Source organism: Narcine bancroftii, chromosome 4 (assembly GCF_036971445.1).
Source record: "Narcine bancroftii isolate sNarBan1 chromosome 4, sNarBan1.hap1, whole genome shotgun sequence".
NCBI lineage: Eukaryota > Metazoa > Chordata > Chondrichthyes > Torpediniformes > Narcinidae > Narcine > Narcine bancroftii.
This window is the reverse complement of record NC_091472.1, coordinates 117,921,597-117,934,994: the sequence shown is the minus strand read 5'-3', so window position 1 is coordinate 117,934,994 and position 13,398 is coordinate 117,921,597. Positions and strand designations below refer to the sequence as shown.

General features: G+C 36.3%; 1 protein-coding gene across 5 annotated transcripts in view; it reads right to left on the bottom strand.

The window, feature by feature from the left end:
* Nucleotides 1–13,398, bottom strand: part of chfr (checkpoint with forkhead and ring finger domains, E3 ubiquitin protein ligase) — a 100,713-nt gene that overhangs the window by 66,336 nt on the left and 20,979 nt on the right. For 3 of the 5 annotated variants that reach the window (XR_011356073.1, XM_069932544.1, XM_069932545.1), the window contains exon 2: nt 8,003–8,099. Coding sequence is in view for 4 of the 5 variants with exons in the window: in XM_069932544.1 (XP_069788645.1) it covers nt 8,003–8,099 (97 nt within the window). In the remaining variant the exon portion in view is untranslated. Of the gene's footprint in view, nt 1–8,002; nt 8,100–12,051; nt 12,144–13,398 lie in introns of all 5 variants that reach the window. The other 2 variants (XM_069932546.1, XM_069932547.1) reach the window with 1 other exon arrangement.

The following is a 13,398-nucleotide window of genomic DNA, read 5'->3' as shown; positions in this document are numbered from 1 at the left end:
AATAGATCCAGCAGGTAGATATGTTATGATAAAATGTCAGATATATTCAGAGCTTTGGAATCTACTCAATATATATTCACCTAACGAAGAAGATCAAAAGTTTATGCAAGATATCTTTTTGAAGGTAGCTAATACGCAAGGGAACATACTAATAGGAGGGGATTTCAACCTGAATTTGGATCCAAATATGGATAAAACGGGGAAAAAAATTAACAGGAAGAACAAAGTAACCAAATTTATAATTAAATCAATGCAAGAAATGAAACTTGTGGACATATGGAGGAAACAAAACCCAAAAGAAAAGGAATACTCATACTACTCGACTAGACATAAAACATACTCAAGGATAGACCTATTCCTGTTATCAGCCCACATTCAAGGGAGAGTTAGGAAAACGGAATATAAAGCTAGACTATTATCGGACCACTCACCCCTGTTATTGGCAATAGAGCTAGAGGACATCCCTCCAAGAATGTATAGATGGAGATTAAACCCCATGCTACTTAAAAGACAGGATTTTAGAGAATTTATTGAAAAACAATTAAAAATGTACTTTGAAGTAAATACAGAATCAGTGGAAGATAAGTTTATACTATGGGACGCAATGAAAGCATTCATTAGAGGGCAAATAATAAGTTATGCAACCAAGATGAAGAAGGACTATAATCAGGAAACAGAGCAGTTGGAAAGGGAAATAATAAACATAGAAAAAAAATTAGCAATAAAGGAAGATACAACCAAAAGAAGAGAATTGGCGGATAAAAAAATAAAATATGAAACATTACAAACATATAAGGTGGAGAAGAATATAATGAAGACAAAACAGAAATATTATGAACTAGGTGAAAAAACACACAAAATCTTAGCATGGCAGCTTAAGACAGAGCAAACTAAGAAAATGGTATTGGCAACAAGGAAAAAAGACAAACAAATTACATATAATCCAAAAGAAATTAAGGAAAACTTCAGAGAATTCTATGAACAATTATACCGAACCGAAAACGAAGGGAAAGAAGGGAAAATAGATGAATTTTTGACTAAAATTGAACTACCAAAACTACAAATAGAGGAACAAAATAAATTAACAGAACCATTTGGAACAGTAGAAATAAAAGAGATAATAAAAAATTTACCAAATAATAAGACACCAGGAGAGGATGGACTCCCAATAGAATTCTACAAAACATTTAAAGACCTAATAATACCGCCCCTCCTGGATGTAATCAACCAGATTGATGAGACACAAAACTTACCAGATTCATGTAAAACAGCAATAATTACAGTGATACTAAAACAAGGGAAAGATCCACTCTCACCAGCGTCATATAGACCAATATCTCTGCTAAACACAGATTATAAGATAATAGCTAAACTATTAGCGAACAGATTAGCAGAACAGGTACCGAAAATGGTAAATTTAGACCAAACTGGATTTATCAAAAAAAGACGCACAACAGACAATATTTGTAAATTTATTAACTTAATTCATGCAGTAGAAGGAAATAAAGCACCGGCAGTAGCAGTTGCTTTAGACGCAGAGAAGGCCTTCGACAGAGTAGAATGGAATTACTTGTTCAAAGTATTGCAAAAATTCAATTTACCGGAGAAGTTTATTAATTGGATTAAAGCATTATATGAGGGACCGTTAGCGAAAGTGACAGTAAATGGACATGTATCAAAGCAATTTAACTTAAGCAGGTCAACGCGGCAGGGATGCCCACTATCACCATTATTGTTTGCGCTAGCTATAGAACCACTAGCAGAATCGATAAGAATAGATAATAATATAAAAGGAATAAAAATAAAAGACAGGGAATATAAAATCAGTCTGTTTGCGGATGATGTGATAGTGTACTTAACAGAACCAGAACTATCAATAAAAGAACTATATAAGAAATTGAAGGAATATGGAGAAGTGTCGGGATACAAGATAAACGTAAATAAAAGTGAAGCAATGCCTATGAATAACGCGGATTTCTCAAAATTTAAGGAGGAATCCCCATTCAGATGGCAAACGCAGGCAATAAGATACCTAGGTGTGCAAATAAACAAAAATCTAGGCCAATTATATAAACTCAATTACAATCCACTAATGAAAAAATTACAGGACGATTTAGAGCATTGGAAAGAGCTACCACTAACACTGATAGGAAGGATAAACTGTATTAAAATGAACATTTTTCCAAGGATACTATACTTATTTCAGGCATTGCCAATACAACTGACAGAAAAATTCTTCAAAGAGTTAAAGAAAATAATAAGGAGATTTTTATGGAGAGGGGGGAAACCGAGGATAGCACTAGACAAATTAACAGAATGGTATAAACAAGGAGGCTTACAATTGCCAAACTTCAAAAATTATTATAGAGCCGCACAATTAAGGTACCTATCAGATTTTTATCAAACAAGGGAAAAACCAGACTGGACGAGACTAGAATTAGATAAAATAGGGGAAAAGATACCTGAACACATATTATATAAATGGGACGAAAAATTGGTACAACATAGAACTTCTCCAGTATTACACCATCTCCTCAATATATGGAAGAAGATTCATGTAGAAAGAAATAAAATAAATTACCAAATACCAAAACTAATATTGACGCAAAATAAGCTACTCCCTTTTACAATAGACAACCTTGCCTTTAGAAAATGGGAAAAAAAAGGGATTAAAAGAATAGAAAATTGTTTTTCAGGAAGTAGATTCTTATCCTTTGAACAAATGAGAGATAAATACAATATAACTGGAGATACAGCGCTGGCATATTACCAGCTGAGATCCTACTTGAAAGATAAATTAGGAAGCAACTTGAGTTTACCAGAGGGAAGTAACCTTGAATATGTGATTACAGATACAATGTTAATCAAAAGATTTATAACAAATATGTATATTAAACTGCAAGAAAAGGAGAATGAGGAAACAAATGGTAAAACTAAACAAAAATGGGAACAAGATTTAAATATAAAGATAAAAAAGGAAACATGGGAGAAGTTATGTTCTGGAACGATGAGAAATACAATAAATACGAGGCTGCGTATGATACAATATAATTGGTTACACAGACTATACATTACACCGCAAAAGTTAAATAAATGGGACCCAACAGTATCTGATAGATGTTTTCGATGTAAAAAAGAAAGGGGAACAACAATTCATGCAATCTGGACATGTGAGAGAGTAGAAAAATTTTGGGATGATCTCAATCAGATATTAAATAAAATAACAGAAAACAATATACCAAAGAATCCAGAGATCTTTCTCCTAAGTAACATAAAAAAATAAAGAATTTGGAATTGACTTGGAAGATGCACAAAAAAGATTTGTCAAGATAGCCCTAGCCGTAGCAAAAAAATGTATTATGTCAACCTGGAAATTGGAAGATAATTTGAAAATACAACAATGGTATATAGAAATGAATAAATGTATTCCATTATAAAAAATAACATATAGTTTAAGAAATAATATTGAAATATTCGAACAAGTATGGGAGCCTTACATTAAATACAATAGCGAAAACCTACCGGGAACAAACATTACCTAAGTTGATGGAAGGAGAAGAAAAGAAAAGAATGGACTCAGTAGAATTTCTGGTGTATTTTTGTTGAATGACAACACTGTCTAACTGAATTAATGCAACCTAGCTTGTATACCTAAAATGGATGAGAGGGGGGGGGGGGGGTGGGGGGATGGCTTGGGAGGAGGGAGGGGGGAGGGAGAAAAAGTCACTGTAAATGTGTGGAAAAGAAAAAGTGTATATCATGGCTATTGTGATTTATGGTGTGAAAAATAAAAAATTTTAAAAAAAAGAGAGATCTCTGGATTTTAACCCAAAGGTTCTTCCATTCCACACTGTCATGCATCCTACCAATAATCATGTACTCTGCCTTCAAGTCTAACCTTCCAAAATGCATTACCTCACACTGATCTGGATTGAACTCCATCTGGCAATTTTCTGCCCAACTCTGCATCCTGTCTATGTCCTGTTGTAACATGACAACCTACAACACTATCCACATCTCCGCCAATCTTTGTATCATTCGTAAACTTACTGACCCATCCCTCTACACTTTTCTACATCTTCGCCCAGGTATCATATGGCATTAGTAATGACCAATGATCATGTTATATCGGTGACTACGTTTCAAAATTGTTCATTAGTTGATGAAGATTTTACTATTTTCTACAAGATACTATAGATGCAAATTTCTTTCTTTTCAGGGAGATATGCAATCAAACCATGAGAAGATGAGAAATCTTTTGGCAGAATCACCTGAGACAGTAATTGCTTTGCAAGAGCAATAGCATTGTCAACTACGTCAATCTCGGTAGCAGGCCCTTCTGGCCCACAAGCCCATGCCACTCAATTACATCCATGTGAACAATATGCCCCCCTATACATTTTTGGAATGTGGGAGGAAACCAGAGCACTCAAAGGAAATACACGCAGGTCACAGGGAGAATAAACAAACTTCTTACAGATAGCATCAATTTGAACCTGAGTCACCTGGCACTGGAATAGCAATATGCTACCCAAAATTGTACTGTTCAAAATTAAGGTGATATTTAAAAGCACACAGTTCAAGCAACACTTCACTTGTACATCCAGAGGGCTTATTTACTGGATCCGGTGGACCCTTTTGTGGCATTCTCTACAATCACAGACTGAGCACCTCTGCTCTTTTTTAAAGAGGCTAACCATTTCAATTCCGGGTCACACTCCCATGCTCACATGTCTGCCCATAGCTTGATGTGCTGTTCCATCCTAACCACCCGCAGATTGGAGGAACACCTTTATTTTCCATCTGGGCACCCTCCAGCCACATGGCATGAACATCAACTTTACTGCCTTCCATTAAACCTGCTCTTCTTTTCTTTCCTCTCCCCCTTTTCCTGTCCTTCCAGTCTTTCACTCACACAGCCCTACTATCCCCTCTCCCCCTCATTGCTGCTGTCCCCTCCCTTCTTTCTCCATCTCTCATCTCTGCCTTAACACCCCACCGCTTCCCCCCACCTAGTCTTTTGTTCGGATGTTTGCCAGCATTTTCTCATACATCAGTATGATGTCTGAGAAAGGACACTGTTTGACCTCATGAGGTTCTCCAGCATTTTGTATTTTTACTTCAAACATGGAGTCTACAGAATTTTGTGATTTACTTTCAAAAGTATACACACAACCTACAACTCACTTCACATTACTTGAAAATTAATATTTAATTCAGTTACCACTAAATATTTTAAACATGAAACTTGTGCAAATGACAGCCACATAAATTACAACCTGATAAATTACAATCTCCATGAATCACCAATCATACTACTCTTTCATTCTTTAGCACAGATATTTTCCTAAAAAGAAACTCGCAAAGATCATTTTACTTTTTTGGTGGTGGTGGTGAACTACAAAATTGGCATGCTTTTAATTCAGAGGCCTGCATTCAACATGTCAAAGCGTATTTTAAATCTCATGTCAGCTGTAGAATTTAAATTTAATTAAATACTCTGAAATGTTTAAAACCAGCCATTAGTAATGATGACCTCAAATTTCCCAGCTGCTGAAAAAAAACATCTACTTTTGCATGCCCTTCAGGGGAAGAAATCTGCCACCTTTACTCAGGTCCAGACAGCAAACGACATCAGTGTGAATAACTTAACGAGCTAATTGAATCATAACAGCAAGTCCAAACTAAGGAAAAAATAACAAGGACTAATAGCCTGAATACCCCTGGGATTGCCTGATCACAGGACTGATCAGTTCTTGGAGGGGAGACCACCTAGGATCACCAGGTGCTTTTGATTTCTGTGAGGGGCACTGGACAAAGTACTGACTCTGTCTGCCTTACAATAGACAAAAGTTAAACAATTTCATGTATGTTACATTCTAACTGTAGCATTACATGGCAATAATGGAACCTTTACTTTTTAAAATCAGACCAGCTGTCTTTGACAGTGGCATAGTTACTTTTGTTGATTTTATAAAGTCCTCTTCACAAATCACTGGTGATTAATGAGAAAAATGTCCCACAGATTGGTCAAGCAACACCTTACAGACTTCCATTGCAACCTCTATGTACTATCTCTCTCACTGGCAAGCAGACTCACTGAAAGGGGAGGAAAGTGGTATACAAGCAGGAGCAGCCCTTGGAGTCCTCAACACTGATTTTGGAAGTCTCACAGGATTAGATCAAACCCAGACAGAAACCTCTTCCAACTATTCTGAAACACTCTTGCACACGGGACAAGAAATGGAAGCATTCAGAATAAGGGACTTGAACATCCTTCGGTAAGATTAGCTTGGCGGCAGCACCACTGATCAAAATGGCCAGGTCCTCAAGGACACAATTGCCAAATTAGATGTCAGAAAATGAGTGAAACAGGGATACATTTGCTTGACTTTATCCTGACTGATCTATAGCAGATATTCCCATCAATGGTATATTCTACCTCAATGGTAGAAATGACCAAAACGCAGTTCTTGTGGAAAGAAAGTTCCATCTTCACACCAAGGACATCATGTTGTATGGCATTATCAAAGTGATGGAAGATGCTTTCAAGCAACGCTTCCTTATGGACTGCTCACCAATCCGAGGCTTGGTGTCCATAAGGACCACTCAGATCCAGACATTTTCACAGCATTGGTCCAATCAAGGGCCAAATTCCAGAGAAGAGGCAAGAGGTCCTTGAGATCAAGGTTACACTCGACTATTACCAAGGAGCCTTGGTAAAAATGAAATTAACATCATCAATGTTAAAACAATCTAATGGTTGGAATCATACATCACACAAAGGAAGAAGGTTGTAGTGGGAGGTCAAGTACCCCAACCCTAAATCACTGCAGTTTCCTCAAGGCAAAGATCCAGAGACAACCATCTTCAGTAACAATCTTCCTCTATCAAAGTCAGAGGGAGGATGTTTTCTGATAGATGTACAACATTCAATTCCCTAATCATTCACTCCATAACCAGCAATGATTGCAGTCTATAGACTATTTACAAAATGCCACTGCAGATTAACACTCAAGGTCCTGTGACAAGAGCTCCCAGCCTGTGACCTTTGCTCCTAGGGACAAGGGCAGCAGGCACATGGGATCATCACGTGACCTCAAGTCGCACACCATCTAAACTTGGAAATATGTTACAGTTGCTTCTTTGTTAGTTCCAGATCCTGGGACTCCCTACCAAACGCAACATCACAAGACCTACCCATTACAATAATCTCCATGAAAGTCAGAAATAAATGCTGCACTTGTCAAAGACATTCAGATCCTAAAGAGTAAATAAAATTTAAAAGGCTTCTTTGTTTAATTCTACATCCAAGGTGAGTAATATCCAAGTAGTTTTGTCAAAAGACTAGAAACATGTAGACCAGATAAGGTTCCACCGGCATCTTATTTTTACCAAAAGCTGTCACTGATTTGAGTTGGATATTTTAGAACTTTTATTTTATGAGATGCCAACCCAAATATGTTGGATTCATTTGACTGATTTTGTGTTGTTTAAAACATAAAACCTCTAGATTGGTAATCCTCCAGCAAACCATGAGCAGAGGAAATAAAGAGCTCCATTTATTCAATGCTAGACTAGCTTGATCCCAAACTGAACACAGTGCCTTCTATTTTGTAAACGCTCACAGGGGGGAAAAAAGTCTCAGTGTAATTACCACTTTAATCACAATTTATATCAAGCTCATTTATCAGGATAGATCGACCATGATCATATTAAATGATGAGGGAGGTCTATAGGGTCAAGTGGCCTACTCCTGTTGTTGTGAACAAGATTGAGAGCAGCCAATTCACTTCAAGATGAACAATACTGGTAACAGAGGGGAGTTTTTTTCCAGAGCACAGGTTGGACTTTGAAATGTTAATAGACACTTGCTTAGCCATTGACCTAGTCCAAGAAAAAATTGTATCATGAATATTATGGCATCAGCAGTTACAACACAATAATGGCAACATTTTTCTCACTTTGCAAAAACAATAGTGAGAAAATAAACTCGACTGACCTTGTATCTTCTAACCACACTTGCCCAGTGTGTTCGCGAAATATTTTACAATGGTCTCCTGAAACAAGTTTATTGCCGGGAAATGACAAATCACAACCTAGAAAAAACAAGAGGTACGTTAAAATAATTGCGGACATAGTGCTATTACAGCGCGAGTTCAAATCTGCTGCAGTCTGAAAGGAGTTTATTATGTTCTCTCCATGATCACGTGGGTTTCCTCCAGCTTCCTTTCACGTTCAGGAAACTTAAGGTTAGTATGTTGATTGGTCACATGGTAATTGGGCAGTGCGGGGTTGTGGGCCAGAGGGCCTGTAACTCCAAATTAAATTATTTTTTCACAAAAGCTTAGTTTATTCTATCACTTATTTTTTTTTGAGGAGGCTAATTATTTATACCACTTATTACAGACAAAATTGAAACCAAGCAACTCTTGTTACTCTAAGGCAGTGGTTCCCAACCTTTTACTTTCCACTCACATATCACTAAGTATTCCCTATGCCATAAGTGTTCTGTAATTAATAAGGGATTTCTTAATGTGGTATGTGGGTGGAAAGAAAAAGTTTGAAAACCAAGGTGTTAATCATTCCAAATTGATTCATTATGTGCACAGTTTCATAACTCCAAAGAAAATGGGCCAATGACAATTTTTCTCAAGCAAAATATTTCAGTAATAATTGGGTCTAGAGCAGTGATTCTCACACTTCCCTTCCTACTCACATACCACCTTAAGCAATAATTTACTAATCACAGAAAACTCATGGCATAGAGAATATTTAAAGTGGTATGTAAGTGGAAAGTAAAAGGTTGGGAACCTCTGCTCTAAGGTAATGAATGCATATTCAAAAAAAAATGGATGGTTACAAGATAAAAAGTAAAAATAAAGTTTATTTTAGCCAGGACCTATATTGATTTGTCATTCACAACTCAATATCAAATATCTGCATCCCAACTGATCAGCATTGAGACTCAGGACAACAACTAAACCTCTGCTGCTTGCTTGATGGTTTTCCCTCTACCTTCTTAAATGCTACTATTATATCTGCTCTTGGCAGCCCGTTCCAGGCATCTACCACTCTGGGCAAAATACTTGCTCCATACATCTCGCTTCAATTTCCTCCAACTCACCTTAAACGCACGTTTTCTAGTATGTGACACTTTGACCCTGGGGAATAGATTAGGACTATCCACCCTATCAATACCACTCATAACTTTATAAACCTCCATCAGGTTTCTCCTCTGCCTCCTACACGCCAGAAAAAAAAAACAACCCAAGTTTGTCCAATCTCTCCCCTTAACTCATGCCATCATCATTGCTGAAGGGACTGAACTGTAGTTCTCATTTCCTCTCACAAAAGGGATTCATCCAACATGAATAGTTACATGAAATTTGAGTAAAATTACCTCTCATTCTTCTAAACATTATAGATCTTGTGCCACTCCTTTGCTCAAAGGCTAAAATGGTTGTGACAAGGCCAGTTCTGACAAAATTCAAAGCTTTTCAACACCTTGCAATCTGTAATTGCTGCACTTTCACTGGGAGGTTCTTCGACATTATCAGTGTCCTCTATTAAGTATGTTTCCTGCAACTTATTTTCATGAGTTTATGAACGTAAGAGGCCCATCAAGCTTGCTCTGGCTTTCACGACAAACCCACCGACTGCTACATCCACATTGATTACATCTCCTGCAAGGGTGTCATCCCTTTCTCAGTTTTTCCACCTTTACATCAAGAATATCCATTCCACCTCACTGAAATGTCTGATGGTCCAAGTTCAGTCCACAGCCCAATGGTATAAACATTGAATTCTCCAGTTTCAGGTAAGGTCCTCTCTTCTTTTGATTACTACCATTATACCCCTTCTCCCTTTCATTTTTAGCCTCTTTCTTTCCCAGCCCCCACCCATTCTCATCTCCATTCCCCCCACCCACATTTCCCCCTCCCCTAATTTTGGTTCACTTGGTCTCTCAGTGTTCCACTATTGCCACCTTCTTGTCTCATCAGGCAACAGTGGCAGCCTACATAATGCCTCATCTTCCTCCAAATGGCTCCTTAGTTTCTCCAGCCTCTTTCCCCCTTTGTCACCTACTAGTGAACTGCCTCTGTCCGTCATCCTTCACCTGTCCCTGGCTCCCTGATCATGATCCCCTACTGGCTCCCTGATCATGATCCCCTACTGGCTCCCTGATCATGATCCCCTACTGGCTCCCTGATCATGATCCCCTACTGGCTCCCTGATCATGATCCCCTACTGGCTCCCTGATCATGATCCCCTACTGGGTCCCTGATCATGATCCCCTACTGGGTCCTGTCCAACCACTCCCACCTGTCCTTATTAAGCAAGTTTTAGTGCCCTCCATACATTTTTTGATTTGCTCCTGTTTTTAAATGTAATGAAATAATTCACAGGAGATTAAAGTGCACATTCCACATTTTAAGGGTTAAAGTGACTTGCAAACACATACTTGCAAGAAACTAGCAGCTAGCATATGGTTTAAAAATTTTTAGTGTTTTTATAGTAATAGCCTGTAAGCCAAGGTCTTTTTCCGCGTTTATAATATAAACAAAGTTAGTTTTGAATTTGCTTTTGTGCTGTGAAGAACCAGAGCAACATAGGCTGTCCAGATAATTTCTTTGACTGTGTACTTTTTTAAAAAATACAAGTTCTTATTTAATACTTCACCATGAACCAAGTCAGTAAAAATATATACAGACATTCAGTGTTGATATATAGTGACATTTACATTATTTTTCCCTTCTCCCCCTCACCCTCCTTTAACTTAAAGCAAAAAAAAGGAACAAACAAATATGACAGAAGAAATAAGAAAAAGAGATTATGTCATCCAATATTTTATACTTGACAAATTTGTTCAAGTAATGTATATTTGTCTCTTAGGTTGTAGGTATTTTTTTCTAATGGAATACACTTGTTCATTTCGATGTACCATTGTTGTATTTTTAAGGTTGTTTCTGTTTTCCACGTTATCATTATGCACTTTTTTGCTGCTGCTAGGGCAATCATAATAAATTGTTTTTGAACTCTGTCTTATTTTAGATCTAATTCTTTATCTTTTATGTTGTTTAACAGGAAGATTTTTGTCATTCTACTTAATATTAAGTTTAAATCCTCCGAAAAGCTTTTCACTTTTGTACATGTCCAAACTGCGTGTATTATTGTACCGATTTTTTGTTTACAATGAAAGCATTTGAGGTGTAACATATAATCTATGGATCCAATTGTATCATACGAAACCAAGTGTTTATTGTATTAATTATGGTACCTGTACATAGTTCCTTCCAGGTTTCATTCTTTATTCGTATATTTAATCTTTTTCCCAACCTTGTTTGGGTTTATATATTACTGCATCATTTTCCATGTTTTGTAATTTACTACACATGATCATTTTTTTTTAAACAGACAGTGTGTCTGTGATTAAATATTCAAAGCAACTACTCTCAGGTAATCTTAGACTAGCCCCGAGCTTTTCTTTTAAATATGTTATCAACTGATAATACAAAAATATTATACCATGTGATATTCCACATTTCTCTTTTAACTGTTGAAATGTCAATAAATTATTTCCTAAAAAGCAATCTTTTATTCTTTTAATTCCTTTTCTTGCCCATTCCTTAAAAAATAGATTGTCCATTGTAAAAGGAATTAATGGGTTTTGCATTAATAATATTTTTTGGTATTTGACAGTTTATCATCTTTCACTCCAGATGTATTCTCTTCCATATTTTTAGCATATGATGTAATATTGGTACATTGTTATGTTGCACCAATTTCTTATCCCATTTATAGAGCAAGTATTCAGGGACCTTTTCCTCTAAATTATACATCTCTTGAGCCAATCCGGTTTTTACAAAAACCTTAACAGTCCTAGTTTTTTTGAAATTTGGTAGTTGCAATTCCCCCTTATTTATATGTCCATTAGTTTTTACAAAGCTACTCTTGCTTTTTTGCCCTTCCATAGAAACTTTCTTATCAATCTATCAAATTTTTACAAAAATTCCCATCAAGGGAATTGGTAGCATTTGGAATACGTACTGTAGTCGTGGAAATACATTCATTTTGATGCAGCTTACTCTCCCTGTGAGTTCTTTCCATTTCTTTAAGTCCTCTTGCATCTTCCTTATTAACTGTTGGTAATTTAATTTATACAAATGATTTAAATTATTGTTTATTCTGATAAATAACGTATGGCCTGTTATTGCCATTTGCAAGGAAATTCCCTTTTACATTCTGTTTAATCAACTTTGTTCATTGGCATCACCTCACTTTTATCAATATTAACCTTGTGTCCTGATATCTCCCCATATTCTTTCAATTTTGTATATAACCTTTTTATTGATTTATCTGGGTCTGTTAAGTATACTATATCATCCACAAATAAGCTAATTTTAAATTCTTCCTCTTTTATTTTTATTCTTTTTATCATAGGGTCTTTTCTTATCAGCTCTGCCAATGGTTCTATAGCCAAAGCAAACAGGGAAGGTAACAATGGGCATCCCTGTCTTGCTGCCCTACTCAATTTAAAGTGGTCTGAAACATATCCATTTGCTACCACTTTTGCCAAAGGACCATTGTACAGTGCTTTGATCCAATTAATAAATTTTTCTAATAATTTGAATTTCTGTAGTACTTTAAAAGATAATTCCATTCAACCCATTCAAAGGCTTTCTCTGCATCAAGAGCTATTGCCACCGTTGGTGTTTTATTTGTTTGTGTCATACGAATCAGGTTAATAAATTTACACACATTATCTGCCATTCTATTTTTAACAAATCCTGTCTAATTTCGGCACACAATCCATTAATCTATTCACTAATAGTTTTGCAATTAATCTGTAGTCTGTATTTCATAAAGCTATTGGTCCATATGAAGTCGGTGACAGCAGGTCCTTTCCTGTTTTTGGAATTACTGAGATTATTGCCATTTTGCATGAGTCAGGCAGACTGAGTCTATTTGTTTCACTACCTCCAAGAGGGGCAGAATTAGTAGATTATTGATTACCTTATAAAATTCCATGGAAAATCCATCTTTGACTGATGCTTTATTATTTGGCAATGTCATTAGTGTAGAGTATTTCTGTAGTTGTCAGAGGTTTTAGAAGTTTATTTTGTTCTTCCAATTGTAATTGGGGTAATTCAATATTTGACAAGAATTCATCTATTTTGTCGCTCTTCCATAGGATTTCAATTTGATATAGTTGCTTATAAAATTTCTTAAAATTATCATTGATCTCTAGTGGATTATAGGAAACCTGCTTATCCTCCTTCCTCGTTGCTCTAATAGTCCTTGTTGCTTGTTCTGCTTTTAGTTGCCATGGCAAAATTTTGTGGGTTTTCTCTCCTATTCATATTGGCTTTGTTTTTTCATTAATATTTTTCTCCA